Below are 18,994 nucleotides of genomic sequence, written 5' to 3'. Positions count from 1 at the left end.
GGCCACTGCTAGAGTGGCATCTGCTTGTAAGGTCGGCCAGAAATATCCAGCCAGCAAGATCTTCCTCGCTTGTGACCGGGTGCCCAGATATCCTCCACAGGAGTCTTGGTGTATTTCTTGCAGTATGTAGTCGGCGTCTTCCGATCCAACACACTTAAGCCGCAGCCTAGAAAAGCCTTCTTGCAGAGCTGGTCCCCGACCAATGTGAACTGACCAGCCCTTTTTCTGAGTAGTCGGGCCTCCTCCCGATCGTACGATGTAGCTCTCGATTGCAAAAATTCTATCATTGTCGTCCTCCAATCGCCTGGGAAAGTGAGCCCCTCCATCCGATCGATATGTACCACCAAAGACACATGCTCGATCGGCTGTGTGATAACAATGGGTGATAGCAAGCTAGCTAGTTTGGCTAACTCGTCCGCCGCCTAGTTCTCCGCTCGGAGAATCTTTTGTATGATGACCTCTCGAAAATTGACCTTCAGCTTTTCGAAGGCCTTTGCATAGAGATTGAGTTGAGTGTTACTTATCTCGAATGTCCCGATAAGCTACTGAGCGGCTAATTGGGAATCTGAGTGAATTAAAACCTTGGCAGCTCCAACGTGTCGGGTGGCCTGCAGACCTGCTATGAGTGCTTCGTATTCGGCCTCGTTGTTGGTCGCTCGGTAATCCAGCCAAACGGATAGATGCATCCGCTCTTCCTGAGGGAGATCACTAGTATACCAATCCCGCTTCCTTACCGAGTGGACAATCCGTCCATATATATCCTCTAAATGGCTTCTGGGGATTCTGTACTGTAGTGACGAAGTCCACTAAGGACTGCGCCTTAATGGTCGCTCGAGGTTGATACTGGATGTCAAATTCGCTGAGTTCTGTTATCCACTTGATCAGCCATCCTGACGCCTCTAGATTGAGGAGGATTCTCCCCAGAGGGTTGTTGGTCATCACGATGATTGTGTGCGCGAGGAAATATGGACGGAGCCTCCAATCGGCCAGAACTAACGCAAAGACAAGCTTCTCGAGACCAATGTAGCAGGATTCAACATCTTTTAAAACATGACTCAGGAAATACACTGGTTGTTCTTCGCTGTTCTACCGAACCAACGCCGAGCTGACAACATGCTTGGTCGAGGACAGATAGATTCGGAGCGGCTCACCGACAGTTGGCTGAGCCAGTACAGGAAACGAGTTCAGATACACCTTGAGTTCCTCGAAGGCCCGGTCGCACTCTTCGTCCCATTGAAATTTGGTGGCTCGACGCAATATCTTGAAGAAGGGTAGACTCCGATCGGATGACTTGGAGATGAACCGAGATAATGTCGTTATCCAACCGGTGAGACGCTGAGCTTCGTTTAAATTTCTTGGAGGCGGCATATCTTGCAGTGCTTTTAGTTTGCTGGGGTTCGCCTCAATGCCCCGCTCGGTGACTATGTAGCCCAAGAAACGCCCGCTCCTTGCGGCGAACAGACACTTGTTCAGATTCAGCTTGATTCTATACGTCCTAAGTGTCTGCTAGGTCTCCATGATATCTGCACAGAGGTCAGCCGCTCGAAGGTATTTGATCAATATGTCATCGACGTATACCTCCATATTGCAGTCAATCTGCTGCCGGAACACCTTGTTCATCAACCTCTGGTAGGTGGCTCCGATGTTCTTCGGCCCGAATGATATCATGTTGTAACAGTAGGTTCCATCAGCCGTAATAAAGCTAACCTTCTCCTGATCCTCCTTGGCTAGCGACACTTGGTGGTACCCCTGATACGCGTTCAACATGCATATCAGTTCGCACCCCGCAGTGGAGTCTACCATCTGATCGATCTAGGGCAAGGGATAGAAATCTTTCGAGCACGCTTTCTTCAAGTCCTGAAAGTCAATACAGACACGCCATTTGTTGTTTGGCTTGGAGACGAGCACCACGTTCGCAAGCAATTCGGGAACTGAACCTCCCGTATGTGGTCAACTTCCAGGAGCTTCTCGACTTCCGCCCGGATAATCAGGTTCTGCTCAGCACTGAAGTCTCTTTTTCTCTGCTTTACTGGCCTAGCGTCCGGTCAGACGTGGAATTTATGTTGCGTGACGCTCAGAGAGATGCAGGGCAACTCGTGCGTTGACCATGCAAAAACGTCATGATTCTGCTGGAGGCAGTTGATCAGTTAGGCTTTTTGCTCGGCCCCCAGGTCGGACGCTATAAAGGTCGTCACCTTTGCTCGGGCGGGATATTTGCACTTCTTCCTTTTCCTCATAAACCATACTAGGAGGTTTTTTGGTTATGGCGTGTATCTCTAGCCGGGGGTGTCTTCCGAGCAGACTTGGCTTCTGTCTTGACCATCTCCATGTAGCAGCGTCGAGCAGCCAGTTGATCCCCTTTGACTTCCCCGACCTAGTCTTCGACTGGGAACTTGATCTTTTGGTAGTAGGTTGATACTACCGCTCGGAACTCATTAATGGCTGGTCGACCCAGAATGACGTTGTAGGTGGAGGGAGCGTCTACTATGATGAAATTGACAGTCCGCGTCCTCCGGAGTGGCTCCTCTCCGAGTGATATGGCCAACCTCATTTGGCTGATCGACTGAACCTCATTGTCGGTGAACCTGTACAGAGGGGTCGTCATCGGCAGCAACTCGACATGGTCGATCTGGAGCTGATCGAACGCCTTCTTGAAAATGATGTTGACCGAGCTCCTTGTGTCAATGAATATGCGGTGAATAGTATAGTTGACAATTATCGCTCGGATAATGAGGGTGTCTTCGTACGACACTTCAATCCCCTCAAGATCCCTGGGGCCGAAGCTGATCTCCAGTTCGCTCGCCCTCTCTTGACTGTAGCCTACGACGTGGATCTCCAACCTTTGAACGTATGATTTTCGGGCTCGATTCGAGTCTTTGCTAGTCAGTCCACCAGCTATGATGTTGATCTCCCCTCGGGCGACATTGCTTCTATACTCCTCCTCCCGAGCGGATGGTTTACCTCGTTCGTGTGAGGCTCGGATATGGTCGTTACTCCATGGCTGACGATGGTGCTACTGCTCGGGAAAATATAAATATTTGATTTATATTTTCTACATATGTTTTATAAAAAAAATAACATTCTCCAAAAAAAAAAAACTAGAGAAAGTTAAAAGTTATTTTATAAGAAAAAGGAAAATACTCATTTTTAAGGAAATGAAAATAAAAAAAATGTACAAATAAATGCTGTATTAGATTTGTTAAGAGGGGTAGAACAGAAAGTAGACATAATTGAGTGCATTAGTAAATAATAAAGTAGTGGGTGCTTTTGGTCAAATTAAAAATCTACCTATGTCCTTCTGATAAATTATTGTCGTAAATATTGGCACCATTTTGACATGAGCAGGAGCTTGATTGAATGAACATGGCGAAGGAGGAGGAGATGCGTGACCACAACAACTGCATCAGCGAGTGTTCAGTGATGTTGGACGTAGCGCGTGACCTGCAGAGAAGCTGAATCTTGTCTGGTCGATCATGATCAAGCTAGGCACGGGTAGCTTGGCTCTCTCAGTTTAAATTACACCAAAGCAGAGCTCTAGTTCGAAATCTACTCTTTATTCTAAACAAAACTCGGGATTTGAAATGAATCCAAGCGGAGCTGGTCAGGTCGGACCTGACACGATAAAAATCGGTCGGGGCACGACCCATCTCGGGCCGGGATGACGGGACGGTCCAACCCGATCGACACGCTGACACCTTGCATATCCAATCCACCGTCAGATGGATCGCAAACTACTTAAAATAGGAATACCGAAAGGGGGGAAAACAGGCAACGAAATAAACAGGGCGAAAAGAAGAGAGGCGAAAAAAGCGGAGCTCCCAAGCGGAAAACCCTAGTCTTCAATTCGTGGAAGCGATACGAGAGCTGATGGAGCTACAGAACACAGTGAAAGAGGCATTGACCGCTCTCTACCATCACCCAGACGACGGCATCCGCGCCCGTGCTGATCGGTGGCTCCAGGACTTCCAGCGCACCATCGACGCCTGGCAGGTAGTAAATCGAGGCACTAAACACCCTTTGTCCGCGACTCTAATACCGTCACTTTGATCTTCTGTACAAGGTCTTGCTGTTCTTGATTCATCTGGGATAAGCTAAACTTGAGTTTAGATTTTTCTTTCTTTTCGGTGAAAGAATTTTTGTGTGTTCATTTGCTACTCTGCTGGAGGAGAAAACGCTATAGTCTACAAACTTATTGATGGTTTGATGCTTTATAGAAGCACGAATGACCTCAATTAGAATTACATACCATATGCATATTTTGTTAATACTATGTAGTTATAAAGATTTTCAGTAGTTAGGCATTTGAATTTGGTGGGGTTCTTGTAGAAGTTGCTGTATGATAGCTAAGTGGGAATGCGGGATATGTTTAAGAGTAGGGATGAAAGGGTTTAGATAACTGAGTCACTCTAGTTTGAGAAAGCATTACCAACCTGAATAGATTGGGTCTGAATTGCTGATTTTCATGATTTTGTAATATCAGGCTACTTAAATTAGAAATGAAATGTAAACAATGTTTTATAGTGGCCTTTTGCAGCAAAAGATGATAACCCTCACCCCGGGGATCCCTCGAGGACTCACCCATGCGATCAGAGGTAAATAACAGGGGGCTTCGTCCAGCACAGTGACCCTTTGCATAGGGTCAGGTGACCTGATGTTTTATAGTGGTCTTTGATTTTATGTATAGTGAATTGAGACCAGTGGAGGGTCATTTACGAGGAAAGAATTGATTTTCTTTTTTAATTCTGCAATGTATGATGCGAAAGCCGACTTCTATTTTGTATTTGTTGTCTGCATCCTTTTCTCAAGAGTAATGGAAAGATATGATAAACATACCTATATTTATTGAAAGCTAAATGAAAAAGTGTAATTTACCTAGGCTTTTCCTAATGTGATGCTAGTAAGGAAATTTTAGGTGCTGATGCTCCATTTGAACAATATATAACTTGTTGGAAACATGAAAGTCATCTATCTTCTGTAGAACAGTAGAAGTGGGTAAGGCACTTATAGTGAGACATATAATAGTGATATGTTCTGGAAGGAGTATTCTTGTCCTACTGGGAAACTTAATAAACATGAAATAGCAAAGACAGCAAACTGCAGACAAGTACTGATGAAAAATTAAAAACAATAAGCCCTGTTCCAATCAAATTCTTAGGCTTGTTCTTCATCTTCTCCTACATTTCCCTTTATTTTATTTAAATCTTCTTTTACCTCATTTGATCTAAATGCTATAAAAGAATCTGCAATTACTAAACCTACTATGATTTTTCCAAAGTTATTTTTTCTAAGAGTAATTATTTAATAATTCATAAGTTTTGTTCATCTTTTCTATATGTATATTATCTTAATAGGATGTATTTGCTTACATAAGATCATGATTTTTTTTCTCTCTCCCCTTTGTTACTCTAGTTATTGTTTCCTACTGTTTCTTTCTTGTTTTTGTTTAGTGATAATTATTGAATTTCATGATAAATATTTTGTTGTAGGTCTCAGATAACTTACTTCATGACTCCAGCAGTAATATTGAAACATTGGTATTTTGTTCTCAGACTCTTAGGAGCAAGGTATGGTTGGTAACTTCATTATTTATTTTGTTTAGTAATTACAGGTGTTTTTAAGTTTATTTTTCTTTCCCATTGTTGCTAGTTTCTTTGTATTTTTTTTTTCTGAGTTTAGGTACAAAGAGATTTTGAAGAGCTACCATCTGAAGCCTTTTGCCCTCTACGTGATTCATTATATGTGAGTTTTTATTAGTTGCGATAGATTAAGTTCCTCTCGTTTTACTTTTCCAGTTGAAGTTTCTGAGTTAGCTATAACATCTTGTTACTATTTTTGGGTGTTATGCTCATTGACTCATGGAAGCCTTGCCATTCATGCAAAAATTGGTGCACCTTGTTTATTACGATTGCCCATTTAAAATTGCATAGAAGATTATTGTATAAAAAATTAGAATGAAATTGATAAAGCAAATGATATGCATCTCACATAGAGAAAAAGAACCTAAATTGATGAAGCAAAGAATAACTATCTTTAGAGATTTGACACTAGCACGACAATTCTTCTTTAAAGATTTGACTCTTACCAAACCAAGACAAAATACCACTAATTGAGAAACACAATAATTCCAATTTACTCTCAAGAGATCATATACTCTTATCAAATTAGAAAATTTTTCCCAAACTAATAATCCTGATATACTCTTACTAAACAAAAGATTTTTTATCAAACTAAACATAGTTATTAAACTTTTACCAAATTAAAGATACCAACATCTAAAATAGGGCATTTACTAAAAGCAATTACAAATCCAAATTTAAATGGAAATATAAATTTAATATTTTTCATTCCTTGTATTATTCTCCTCACTAAGGAGAAAAGGGCAGCCGGGTGCATAAAGCTCCTGCTATGCGGGTCTTGGGGAAGGATCCATTGTATGCAGTCTTACCCTGCTTTTTTGCAAGAGGCTATTTCCATGATTCGAACCTGTGATCTTTTGGTCACAAAGCAACAACTTTACCGTTGCGTTAAGGCTTCCCTTCCTCCCCACTAAGGGGAACTTAGACTTAAAATCAGGTGCCAGTATCTCTAATATGTAAGGAACAAAAATAATATAATTTGAGTAATTAAATTTTAATGAGTAATATCTTCATTATCTTCTTCGGCTGCCCCTTCTAGTGAGTGGAAAATTGGTCTCTTTATTCTTCCTTTTGTCTTAGATTTTAGTTTCTTCCTCTTTGATTGCTCTTTTCAACAAACCAGAAGACATCTCAGTTTGTCAGGGTGAGAATGAAATTCATGTCTGCTCAATAATCATGTGATATAAAAGTAATAATGTCAATGATCAATCTGTGAAAGTACAATCTGTGATACTTAATATATGAGAGGCTCAAAATTCTAGTCAATTAATATATCCTCAAATTTGAAAATTAAAGTAGTGCTTAAATAATTTGGTAAGATAAATAAACTAACATTATAATCAATTTTTCTCACAATTCCTAAATAAATTAGATATAAAGATATAAATCATTTAAATACATGTTGTGATGAAAGTTGGATTCATGTGCATAAGATCATATAATTCATTGTATTACTAGGTACTTTATAATATTTATTAATTACTATAATTTTATTCTTAGTATTGACAAATATCTCAAATGTACATAGTAAAACTCTCAATTTAGTAGATAGAGTATGATTTGAGGATGCCTTTTCTTTTCTTAGGTAATATAAATAATGCAGAAGTATGCATGATTGTTGCTTCTAGTATGTATTCTAGATGCTATAAGATTTCTTTATATGCTTCATAAGTATTTTCCATTTTCAATGTTCTACCTAAGCACTTGCTTCACTCACTTATTTGAGATAAGAGCTAGATTGTGGTTTTAATATTATTGGAAGCTACATTTTAGATAAACATCCTGTCTGGGCTGATTGGCTTTGTTGTAATTAGTACTTTATGGTTTATAATGTTGACACAATACCAACAGTATCTGAGTGCTTCAGTTGTCAGTCTGATGGGACTTGATATAGTGCAAGGCTATTGCTGTGTTTCTTATCCGGTGGTTTCAAGAAGCCATGTACATCAGTTGGTTATTGGTGATCTTGTGAGGAAAAGAACAAATCTTATTGCTTATGAGGGCAATGAGAGGACTCTTCTATTTGCTTTTGAATAACTTTGTCTAATAAGACTTATGAGACCAGGCAAACTAGACTAGGTTCACTAGGAATAGTAAATATAGAGAAAATGAAAGTATTTTTAGTTGAAAATATAAATTGAACTAGACCATGTCTAACAACATGAGAAAAATAGGTTGAGGTGGTATACACACGTTCAAAGATTACCAATTGATTTTGTAGGGAGACGAGTTCAATTGAATAAATAGAAGGTGGAAAGGGTAGAGTGTAGCTAATGAAAAATAAAATAAGATTTAATTAATTTAAATATTAGTGGTTATTAGCTTCCATAAAACTTAATGGAGGGATATTATCCAGTTTATTTTTATTAGAGTGATTTGTTTTAAATTGGTCATATGAACTCATTGCAAAGCAAGCATAAGAGCTTGTTCGTTGTCTACTTATTAAATTCTTTATGTTTGAGATTTCGAATTTTAAGTTTCATATTTATCATTCGAAAATTGGATACAAAAGAAGGGGAAAGACAATTTATAGAATAGCTGTGAGAGAAAGGAAGACAAGATAACTTATCCAAATAAAATGTATTAAAGATGAATGCAATAAGATACTAGTAAACGATGGAGAAATAAAAGAGTGGTGGAAACAGTATTTTCATCAACTTTTTAATGAATGTTTAGATGATCAACTTAATTTAGGTAATTCAAGTAGGTTAATTGAGCATAAAAATTTAAATTTTTATCGTAGAATTCAAATTTCAGAAGTAGAACAAGCTTTAAATGAGATGTACAAAGGAAAAATTGTTGGATTATATGATATTTGAGGTATGGAAGTGCCTAGGAAAATAAAGTATTTAATGACTACAAAATTATTTAACATGATATTGAAAATAAAAAAATACCAGATGCGGATAAGCACTCTAGTTCTCTTATATAAGAACAATGGAAACATACAAAACTGTGCAAACTATAGGGGTATTAAATTAATGAGTCGTACCATGAAAGAAAAGAGTAAGAAAAAAGATTAAGGGCGGAGATTACACTGACCGAAAATCAATTTGAGTTCATGCTTAGAAGGTAAACAATAGAAAAAAAATAAGATTTACACATGATATTCCATTGACTTAGAAAAAGTTTATGATAGAGTCCCAATAGATATTATAAGGAGAATTCTAAAAAAGAGTGGTGTTAGTGTTATTGAGCTAATTAAGGATATGTATGAGGATGTTAGGCGGATTAATTGAAACATTTCTAATAAAGGTATGATTACATCAAGGTTCAACTCTAAGTTCCTATTTTTTTTTTTTATACTAATTATTGACGAACTCACTAGATACATTCAAGGCTATTTTGTTTGGAGATGATATTGTTTTGGTAGATGAGACGCGTAAAGGAGTAAATACTAAGCTAGTAGAATCTTGACGGGAAACACTAGAAGTGAAAGATTTTAGGCTTAGTAGAGTAAAGATAGAATATATGGAATTTAAGTTTAGCAATATTAGACGTAATGAGATAATTGTTAAGATAGGAGATGACGAGTTGCCTGAAACTAAGAGTTTTAAGTATTTAGAATCATTTTTGTAAAATAATGGAGAGATTGAGAGTGTTGGGTGTTTTATGTGATTATAAAATACCTTTAAAATTTAAAGGAAGTTTTATAAAACGATAGTTAGACATGTTATGTTATATGACGTTGAATGTTGGACTTTGACTTAAGCACATTAGTAGCAGAGAGGTGATGATGTTAAGGTGGATGTGTAGACATACGAGGATAGATATAATAAGAAATGAGATAGAGAAAGTTGGAGGTACATCTATTTAGGGAAAATTCTATCAGACATGTTTAAGATGGTACACACATGTACTTAGACGACAATAAATGTTTCAGTTAGATGATGTGGAACTATGACAAATATGCTCATCAAACGAGGAAGAGGAAGACTAAAAAAGATTTGGTTAGTAACAATAAAACAAGATAAAATTTATTTAAGTATAGATGTTGATATAGTTGGGGATAGAGCCCAATGACGTAAAATGATTCATATAGCTGACCCCACCTAGTGAGATAATGTTTGGTTGTTGTTGTTGTAGTATATTTATCATTCATGTGCCCATGAGTATCAAACCTTGGGAATATTTGCATTTGGAACATATTTTTCCTATATTGTATTTTGATCAAAACCATTTTAGTGCTGTCACACAAACTCAAGATATCAGAATAAATGTTATGTATGTATTTGTTAAATATACCATTCTTATTCATTCTTGCTAGATTTTGTTTTATCATGACTCTCTTGGTTGAAACTGTCAAATGCAGACATTGCTTAAGAAATTCGGTAAGGGCCCACCTAAAGTCAGAACTCAGGTAATTAGTTGAGTGTTATTGATAACCTTGATCTTTATCTTAGCCTTACAGTAATTTTATCCCTTCACTTCAGATTTGTATTGCGGTTGCTGCTCTGGCTGCACATGTATCTATAAGTGACTGGGGAGATGGTGGCATTCTCAATTGGCTAAGCAATGAAATGCGATCAAATACTGAATACATCAGAAGTTTCCTTGAGCTACTTGTGGTCTTACCTGAGGTATAAGCTAAAGTGTAAGATATTATTTCCAAATTGTACGAAACATTCTTTATATATTTTCTGGAAATGGAGTAACTCAAACATGTTTTTGATAGAAGTTATGTTATTCTAAAACCACTTGGCATGCTCAGCTTATCTTAACACTAAATTTAAGTAGCTGAGTCCCTTTTATTTATACTGATCATTTACTTTGTCTTTCTCCACAGGAAGCTTGTAACTATAGGATAGCTGCACGTCCAGAACGACGTCGTCAATTTGACAAGGAACTTACGTCATCATCTGAAGTTGCTCTCAGTTTGTTGACTTCTTGTTTGGGTTTTGATTATTTAAAAGAGCAGGTAATAATGCACAACTGTAGTTTGTTTTGGGAAGATTGCTGGTTGGCTGTTGCAGTCTTGCATTTGATACTCGGAAAGTGGATATGGTGGTAAATAATGATGCATTTATTGATAATATCATTTAATTTCTTGGCTTTCTTTGTTTTTTTTAGATTTTGTACTGGGGACATGCATTCTCAGGTTGAAAAGAAGTACTGATATCTGCGAACCATTAGGTGTAGATTATAATAAATTGAGAACCCCCGGACTGGAGCAGTTGATTCATGCAAGGGTGTTGCTGCCAATAGTCCTGGGTCGATTCCCAGTGGGTGCGGAATGCTCCGTTGATTGCCTTAACCCCTCCTTGCATGTGCTGCTGTTGCTAGGCCAAGTCCCTGTGATTTACCTCCCTTCAAATAGTTGGGGGCCACCCTAGAGGGGCCGTCCTGAAGGGGTTGCCGAGGTGATGGTTTCACTTTTGCTGCCAATATATGATAAAATGAGAGAAAATAAGTTGAGATGATAAAGATATATTTACATGTGACCATTGGATTATATACTAGAAGATGTAACATATAGAGTTTGACCAAAGAAACTTAGTTAATGTAATAAAAAGAGTTAATTGATTATTGATTTGAGGACTTCTAGTTAGATAGCCTTGAACAGGACTCAATGGAATGATATGATTCATATACCGAACTCCAAATTCTTGTTACAAATATGGCTTGGCAATGATGACAATAGTGATGACATGCATTCCAAGATGTGCTTGAATAGGATGTTGCCAACTAAAAAATGACATTTGTTTTTGAGCTGCTCACTACCATTTTGCTTCCTTGGCAAAATGTTCATATTGTATCCAAGTGATTCTCGTTAACTAGATTTGCTATGTTTTAACACTACTTGATAGACATTTTATTGTAGTTATTATGAGTTGTTCGTCTGTAATTTTTGCCTGAAACCAATTAACAGCAGTATTAGGATCTTAGTTCCACCATCTCTCCATCTCTTTATGTTGTACATTTGGATGTTGATGTCTCAACTAGTTTTCTCTCTCTTTATGCACGGTATCAAGATTGACGCTGACACATGGACTTGCTCAAGTTGTGGATGAGTACAATGTCACATTAACACATGTATTTGTTAGTGTTCTTTCCCAGAAGTTCTTAGATCCCATAGCTTTTGACGCTTTATCATTTTCTTCCAGGATAATGCCACTTTATTTTTTGATTGCTCTGTTGTATGCGTGTTTGTTGTTTAGTGTTGAAAGGTGGTTGCTATGTGTTCATTGGTTTTCCGATGGTACTTGCTGCTTAGTTCATGTGTAATAAAAACACAAGTGTACATTTCAGTCTCAATCTTTAACATAAACATTTTTGTGTATATTGCGGTTTTATTTAGCAACTGCACATTTGACACATAGAAACACTAACATTGGTCCAATAACTCTAGAGAATTGACCAGTCATCAATTTTAAAGTGGTATTCTGTCAGGACAACCTAACTTTGGAGTTTGCCCTATTTTCTTCTTCTTCTTCTTCTTTAAATAATTATTTTCTTATTTATCTGTTAGGGCATTAGATTATGTTGTTGAACATACAAGTGAGTTATTGATTATATTTACAAATTTATTTGCAGGTTTTAGAGGGTTTTACTTCATGGATTCGAATGTGCCATGGGTATGCTACTTTTCTGGAACTTCCATATGTATTGTTTTTATCTCCAGACTAGTTGAGAAAGAACTCCTATGTCACATTATATTTGAGGTATTCCTAAAAGGCCTTTGGGTTCCAGGATTACAGCATCTACACTTGCTTCTCATCCTCTAGTACATGCAGCTTTGTCAAGTTTAAAATCCGAGCAATTTGTGGAGGCAGCTGTAAATGGTATGCACAAACGAGAAGTGTACATATATAATTGTGATAATGAGTTTTAACATGTGGACATGTCAGTTCCTCCCAGTGAATATTTTATTTGCCTTCAACTATGAAAATCAATATGTCCATACAAGCATATTGATGAAATAAGCACGGAATCAACAGATTTATTGTTGTGTTTTACATAGTTATTTGGTAGTCTTCTTACATGCTTAACTCGAGATGCTACCTTCATATTCAAGAAGCAAAGCTGATTCGTTTTGGAGAAGGGCTCATAATTATGTGGCAGAATGCATATTTCTCTTTTGACCAATGTGTACTTAAATCTGTATGTGGCGCTGAAAAATTAGTATGCAACTGGTACAACTCTACTCATTTAAGTGTGAAATGTTATGCCCAGTATGGAAGGAAACATACTGTACACAAGTTGATTTAACATTTTGCTTTTACTCGGGGTTTCTATACTGATAAATGATAACATGATAGCACTCAAAAAATAAAAATTGTCAGCTTATACTTTATTCAGTTGCTATTTTGAGAACACACAAAAAAAAGGGGAAAAAAATCAAATGGAGATGGTCCACCTTATGCAACTTGTGGCATTATGCACCATCCAAACCATAGTATAGAGTTTATCTTTGTAGCTTAATTTTCTGTTGTAGAAACAAAACCGATTATTGTTTGGTTGAGCTGAGATTGTTATTATTTTTTAAAAATAATTGATTCATATTATTACTTAAGTCATTGATATTGCATCCATAGTAGAGTTCCATTTTCTTATAGTCTTATACTGTTCTATGGTAACTTCTGTATTTTATGCAGCAATATCAGAACTGATCCATTTATATTTATCCAGCTACATCGGAATTGATACGTTTCACTGTTTCTAGAAGTTCTGGTGACATTTCTGCTCAATCGCCGCTAATTCATGTTATTCTGCCTCAAGTAATGAGCCTGAGAGAGCAACTTCTAGATTCTTCTAAGGTAGTTAACAGATGAAACCTTCCCTTTTTCCTATGTCGGTTGTTATTTGCTTTTATGTAATCTGTTAAATAAATTGCTATTAGTAATTCTTGTCCCTTTCTTTTTTATGCCAGTTTATGTTGTGGTATCTTTGTTGTTATTTTCACATAGATTACTAGATTTTCATATAGACTTAGAAAGTAATTTTTACTCTAGAAAAACAATTAGATCAGTTGTGCCACTAAGAGTAACCCAGTGCATTAAGCTCCCGTCAATACAGGATCCCTACGATGGATTGGACCACATTGGGTCTATTGAACGCAACCTTATCCTACATTACAAGATGTTGTTTTTGCAACTCGTGGCTACAAGGTCACACCGCAATAACTTTACCGTTGCCACTAGAAGATGTAAAATGATACTGTTGTGCTTATTCTTAAATAGTTGTTCTTCACAAATGACCACATCTAGTTTTGATGGTGACCTTGTCACTCGCACTCCAGAAAAGAAAAGCCCAAAATGGCAGCATGATAGGAAAAACCATTATAAATCTTTTAAAATAACCAGATACATATAACATGCTGTATTCCCTCCACTATGAAGTAATTTATAAAAGATGCCCTCTGACTGTCAAATATCGTCAGTCTTCTGAATCTTGATGGTCCCAACTAAAGTCAGCCTTCCACCTAAAGAAAAAGTGAGCCTTTCACCTAAAGAAAAAGTGAGTGTTTGAGTTTAATCTGTGCCAGACTTTTCAGAGAATGAAAAAAACAAAGACAACTCTAAAATTGAACTCAATGGTCTACTGATCTAACAATCTCAGCTCTCAAACTTGGCACACAATTCTAGAAAAACAATAATAAATAAAATAATGTATTTTTAAATGAAATATTAATTAATTAATTACATATTTACATCTATTTTTTTGATTGGTATGCTTTATACCATAAAGCGGCCCTCAAGTAGTTTAGACAAATATAGGTTTTATGATGATGATGTAATATACTACATTAATTTTGTGGTTTAATTTTAAAAAAATATTTAGTATCTTAGTCAATGTTTTATTTTATTTATACAACTATGATTTTAGAATTTTGTCTTTATACTAAGTAATAAAGAATGATAATTTATAAATAAAAATAGTTGTTACAAATAGCTAATTACTAATAAAATATTTTAAGATTTTAAAACTTTCATTATTTGGTAAAATAATAGTTTTAATATATTTAGTTATTGATATAGTATTTTTAATACTAAATTTATAAAACAAAGTTTGTATTATTGTTTTGTGTCATAGTCTTGACCGGGCCAAAACACCAGTGGTTTAGATTTGGTTTACTCCACAATTAATTTGCCAATGAATGAAATTAATATGGTGAATACTGAATATAACAAAATGCCCATGTTTTACTTGAGAGTTGAACACATGAGTTGTGACACATGTTTTATAATTATTTGAATATTTCAGTTGCTTCAAGTGGTTAAACGTCTTGCCCCATTCGAGCTAAGCATGTATAGAGACGAGCTTTGCTCACAACACGTGATTTCCAAAAATGTTAGAACAAAATACAACATTAAATCTAACTAAAATGCATAAATGCACACCTTGAAAGAAAATAAGACCACTAGTATGGCTGCTCAAATGACACTCTCCTAATGGCTAAAAAATTTCAAAAGGTGACTGCAAATCACAAAGTAGGTAAATAAGAACGAAGTGCATAAATTTAATCTTATTTAAGAGACTAAGAAAATCAGTTAAATAACAATTTATATTAAAACTTTATGTTCATAAATTAACCATTATTTTCTTTCAAATTATTTGTCAGTTACAACTATCATCATCTTTATCACGAATTAAGATAATTTTTAAATCTCCACCAAACCAATACTATATCTTTATTAAATTCAACATTAATAAATCCACCACTATAGCTACTATCCTCATAATGTAATAATAGCAATGTCATTTGACATATGGACTAAAACTCTCTCTAGTGATATACAACATTATAGCTTTCTCGTCCTATTAAGGGATGCCACTCTGGTCCCATTATCTCCAATGCACTCTAAATTATAGGATTTAACTCTCACAACTAATCAACCATTAATCTTTGTTTCTAAATTTGAGACACCATCATACATCCTAAGATAAGCCATAAAATAGAAATATAATAAGACCAACCCTTGCTCTCCTTGATCGAAGCAATAGAGTAGGTGCTTTGATAATGTGAGCCATCTTAGTCAACCTAACTCAAATTCCAAGTAATTATTAATTTAATTAAAAAATCATTTACAAGAAAATTCACTTATCTTTTGCCTTAATTTGACTAGTGTGCGAACAATGACCTCGTTTGAGAGGCTTGAAACATGAAGAAAGTTGGTGATCCCTTTTGGTCCAACCAAAAGCAAGTGGCTTGTGGTTCCAAGCATTGGGAAAATAGGAGAGAAAGATGGCAACAATAGAAAAGGACATAGGAGCTGGACAATGGTTTGTCTTTTTCCCAGCTCGTTTCCTTTTTTTTTTTTTTTTTTTTGATAAATAAATTTTTTAGCTTGAACCAAGAGTATAAGAATTGACCACTAGGACCGGTATACATGAATTTGCACACTCTTGAGAATCTTCTCACAATCTGACCCTCACCAAAGAAATTTTTATTTCTAGCCTTCCATGCATGGTATACGATAGAAGACAAGGAAAGATGGCGAACCTTTGTCAACATTCTACTCCCACGATAATATCTCCTAAAGACCCTCATCATCTGTCGATATGTGGATATTTCTCATTTGCAGCAATCTTTCATCCTCTGTAACTCCGTTATAGGGCGGCACCTGAAGAATATATGCTCTTGTGACTCCAACATATGTTGACAGAAGGTGCACTTCCGGTCCTCCAGGTACTCGTATCTATCTCTCGTGGGTGGCCTCCTCAGTGCCAACATCCAGACGGTAATTGCATGACTCGGTTGGACATGTCTTCCATGTTGTCTGGGCCCATGACTTCTTAGGACTAGGTTGCCTAAAGAAATCATATGCCTGAGCCACCCCACAATCCCGAGAAAACCATTCTGCTAGCTTCTATCCAGCAGCCTTTAGTGACCTAGCAGCCGATAATATAAGATCTCGTTTCTGTAGCAATCACTTGACTAAAGGGGAATCTGTGTTGGTCCATAGCTTGTTTCCTTCTAGCTCCAGATCGTGAGTGCAGCAAAGGGGGAGGAATTATAGAGCAGAAGAAGAGTGGGGGAAGGAAGAGGAGGCAACAACCGTTGTCTTCTCTCTCAAGCGGCAGTGGCAGCGCGACAAGAAATAAAGGAAAAGAAGATAAAAAAATCAAGAGAGTAAGAGGAAGAGGGAAATGGTGGCAGGAGAGATTGGTCTCTGTGGTCAAGGTCAGACCGAGATCATGATGTACGAGGGGAGTAAGAGAGATTGGTGGAAGAAGAAAGTTGGTTGGTGAATGGCAGCCAATGTTGGTGTCATTGGTTTACTGGTTGTGTTTGCATGGTTGAAGAAGAAGAGCATATCTAATTATAGGTGAAAACGTGGGCAGGGAGAGGAGAGAGAAAATTCCCAAACTCAAAAAATTCTCTAAAATGATTAAATTGGTTTATTCCCACTTAAAATTTGATCTATATTAAAATTGGCCAAAAAAAAAAAAATCCAAATTGAGTTTGGAGAAAAATCCCTAACTCCTAAAAAAATCTTTAAATTGTTCCAACATGATTAAATTGGTTTATCCCCCCATAAAATTTGGTTCTACCTATAATTGGCCAAAATAAATGAGTCAAGTTTGAACCCATGTGACCCTAATCACTGCACCTAGCCGATGAGTTCTCTCTGAACTCAATTCGACTTCAACTTGATGCCTATAATTAAATATATCCATCCAGGTCAACTTACTTTGGCATTAAAAAATAAAATAAAATAAGTAAAGAAATTTTAAGATGCGGGAAATAATTGATAAGAATTCAGTATTTAACATTAAATATGTAGAAGATGTTAACCTGATGTTCTATGCTCTTCAAAGTTGTTGATCATGATGGTTGTTAAATATGATGATGCTCAAGATCCTGGACCCTTCCTCTATAACGGCTTTAAATATGATCTTCTACTGCACTTCTGTTTAATTATTAATATGGAGAGCTGATATCTTAGTCATTTCATGGATTTAGAAAGTGCAAAGTTAGCCACTCACCAAAATTTGTTAGAGCTGTTGCTATAAGGATCAAAATATGAATTTGTGCACATTTAACTTCCTTTCTGATCTAGTTAAAATCAATTGACATTTTTGATGGTGTCAATTAGCCAAAAATCATAAAATTTTCAAACCGGTAAAATTTCTGATACTAGGATGAAGAAGATGTGAAGGCTATTGCACGCTTGTTTGCTGAAATGGGGGATTCTTATGTGGATTTGATTGCAACTGGTATGTCTGACATTCATTGATGTATCTTTTTCTTCAAATGACTCAGTTATTTATGGTTTATAACATTCTTAATTGTTTCTTAATTCACTTTTGCTGATTTGTTTGCAGGTTCTGATAATTCAATGCTTATCGTACAAGCATTGCTTGAAGTTGCATCGCATCCTGAATATGACATATCGTCAATGACATATAATTTCTGGCACAACCTCCAGAATATCTTGTCCAGAAGGTATTAATTTATAATAGTGCAAACATAAAATTGTTTCTACTTGCAAATGATTACATGAGCTACAATATTCCAGGGAGTCTTGTGTTTCACATGGATCTGAGGCTTCAATTGAGGTTGAAAGGAACAGGAGGTTACAAGTTTTTCGTGCACCATTTGAGATGCTGGTTTCCCTGGTATGTTTAATGGAATCATGTTAAAATTTATGGAAACTATGTTTCGGATAGTTATAATTATTTGATTCAATGTTAAACAAGTTGATTTTAACTTCATTAAGTTGCCTGGCCTTTCCTGATTGTGTATGTCCATGATCTATATTTTTTTTTCAGGTCACCTTCCGGGTTGAATATCCAAAAGATTATGAGGAGCTCTCTGAAGAAGATTGCAAGGATTTTAGGCATATCAGATATGGTAAAAATATGAATGTTTGTGAAAGTCATTTCCTTTAGTTGCATCAGTCTTTGAGCCTGCAATCTCTATGATATCTCAAGTCCACATTTTTCGATTATGGTATCTGATTGGGAATTTGAATCAAGCCTAGTTTAGCTTGAGTCTGGAGCTATCAACTTTATTTTTTTTCAACATTGTCTTAGGATTTATCCATTATTCAATGATATGCTATAGGGTAGGTGTTCCATAATTATCTTTTATGATAAGCCCCAGTGGACAGTTTTGTAGAAGCTACTTCTGGTATTTGATGTATCCTTTTTGAGGGATGTAAATGAACTTTTGAAAATCTGAATTCGTTCATGAGTTTCAGTACTATATGAATTATGACATATTTTTGATTGAATACTGTTATTATGGGTTGGATGGCACTAGCTATCATTCTATTTCTTAAGTATGTTTCTCTAGATCATGCTTTAATTTTCTTTTCTGCAGCATTTACATCCATGACAATGTTTTGTTGTACATTAGTTATAAATTGGTATCACGGTTTTCTGGTATCTTTTTCTATGTGGGCTCATTC

At 36.4% G+C, this 18,994-nt stretch overlaps 1 protein-coding gene across 1 annotated transcript in view; it reads left to right on the top strand.

Moving 5' to 3' along the window:
• Positions 1–3,739: 3,739 nt before the first annotated feature.
• Positions 3,740–18,994, top strand: part of LOC122007920 (transportin MOS14-like) — a 29,535-nt gene continuing 14,280 nt past the window's right edge. Inside the window, exons 1-13 of the mRNA XM_042563458.1 lie at positions 3,740–3,990; positions 5,487–5,564; positions 5,677–5,739; positions 9,949–9,996; positions 10,070–10,216; positions 10,423–10,554; positions 12,171–12,211; positions 12,327–12,418; positions 13,266–13,393; positions 17,723–17,798; positions 17,907–18,027; positions 18,101–18,200; positions 18,354–18,435. Of these exons, the coding sequence (XP_042419392.1) occupies positions 3,868–3,990; positions 5,487–5,564; positions 5,677–5,739; positions 9,949–9,996; positions 10,070–10,216; positions 10,423–10,554; positions 12,171–12,211; positions 12,327–12,418; positions 13,266–13,393; positions 17,723–17,798; positions 17,907–18,027; positions 18,101–18,200; positions 18,354–18,435 (1,231 nt within the window). The 5' untranslated portion in view covers positions 3,740–3,867. The remainder of the gene's footprint in view (positions 3,991–5,486; positions 5,565–5,676; positions 5,740–9,948; positions 9,997–10,069; positions 10,217–10,422; positions 10,555–12,170; positions 12,212–12,326; positions 12,419–13,265; positions 13,394–17,722; positions 17,799–17,906; positions 18,028–18,100; positions 18,201–18,353; positions 18,436–18,994) is intronic.

The sequence above is a fragment of the Zingiber officinale genome, chromosome 8A, assembly GCF_018446385.1.
Source record: "Zingiber officinale cultivar Zhangliang chromosome 8A, Zo_v1.1, whole genome shotgun sequence".
NCBI classification, from domain to species: domain Eukaryota; kingdom Viridiplantae; phylum Streptophyta; class Magnoliopsida; order Zingiberales; family Zingiberaceae; genus Zingiber; species Zingiber officinale.
This window is presented reverse-complemented; position numbering and strand designations above follow the sequence as displayed.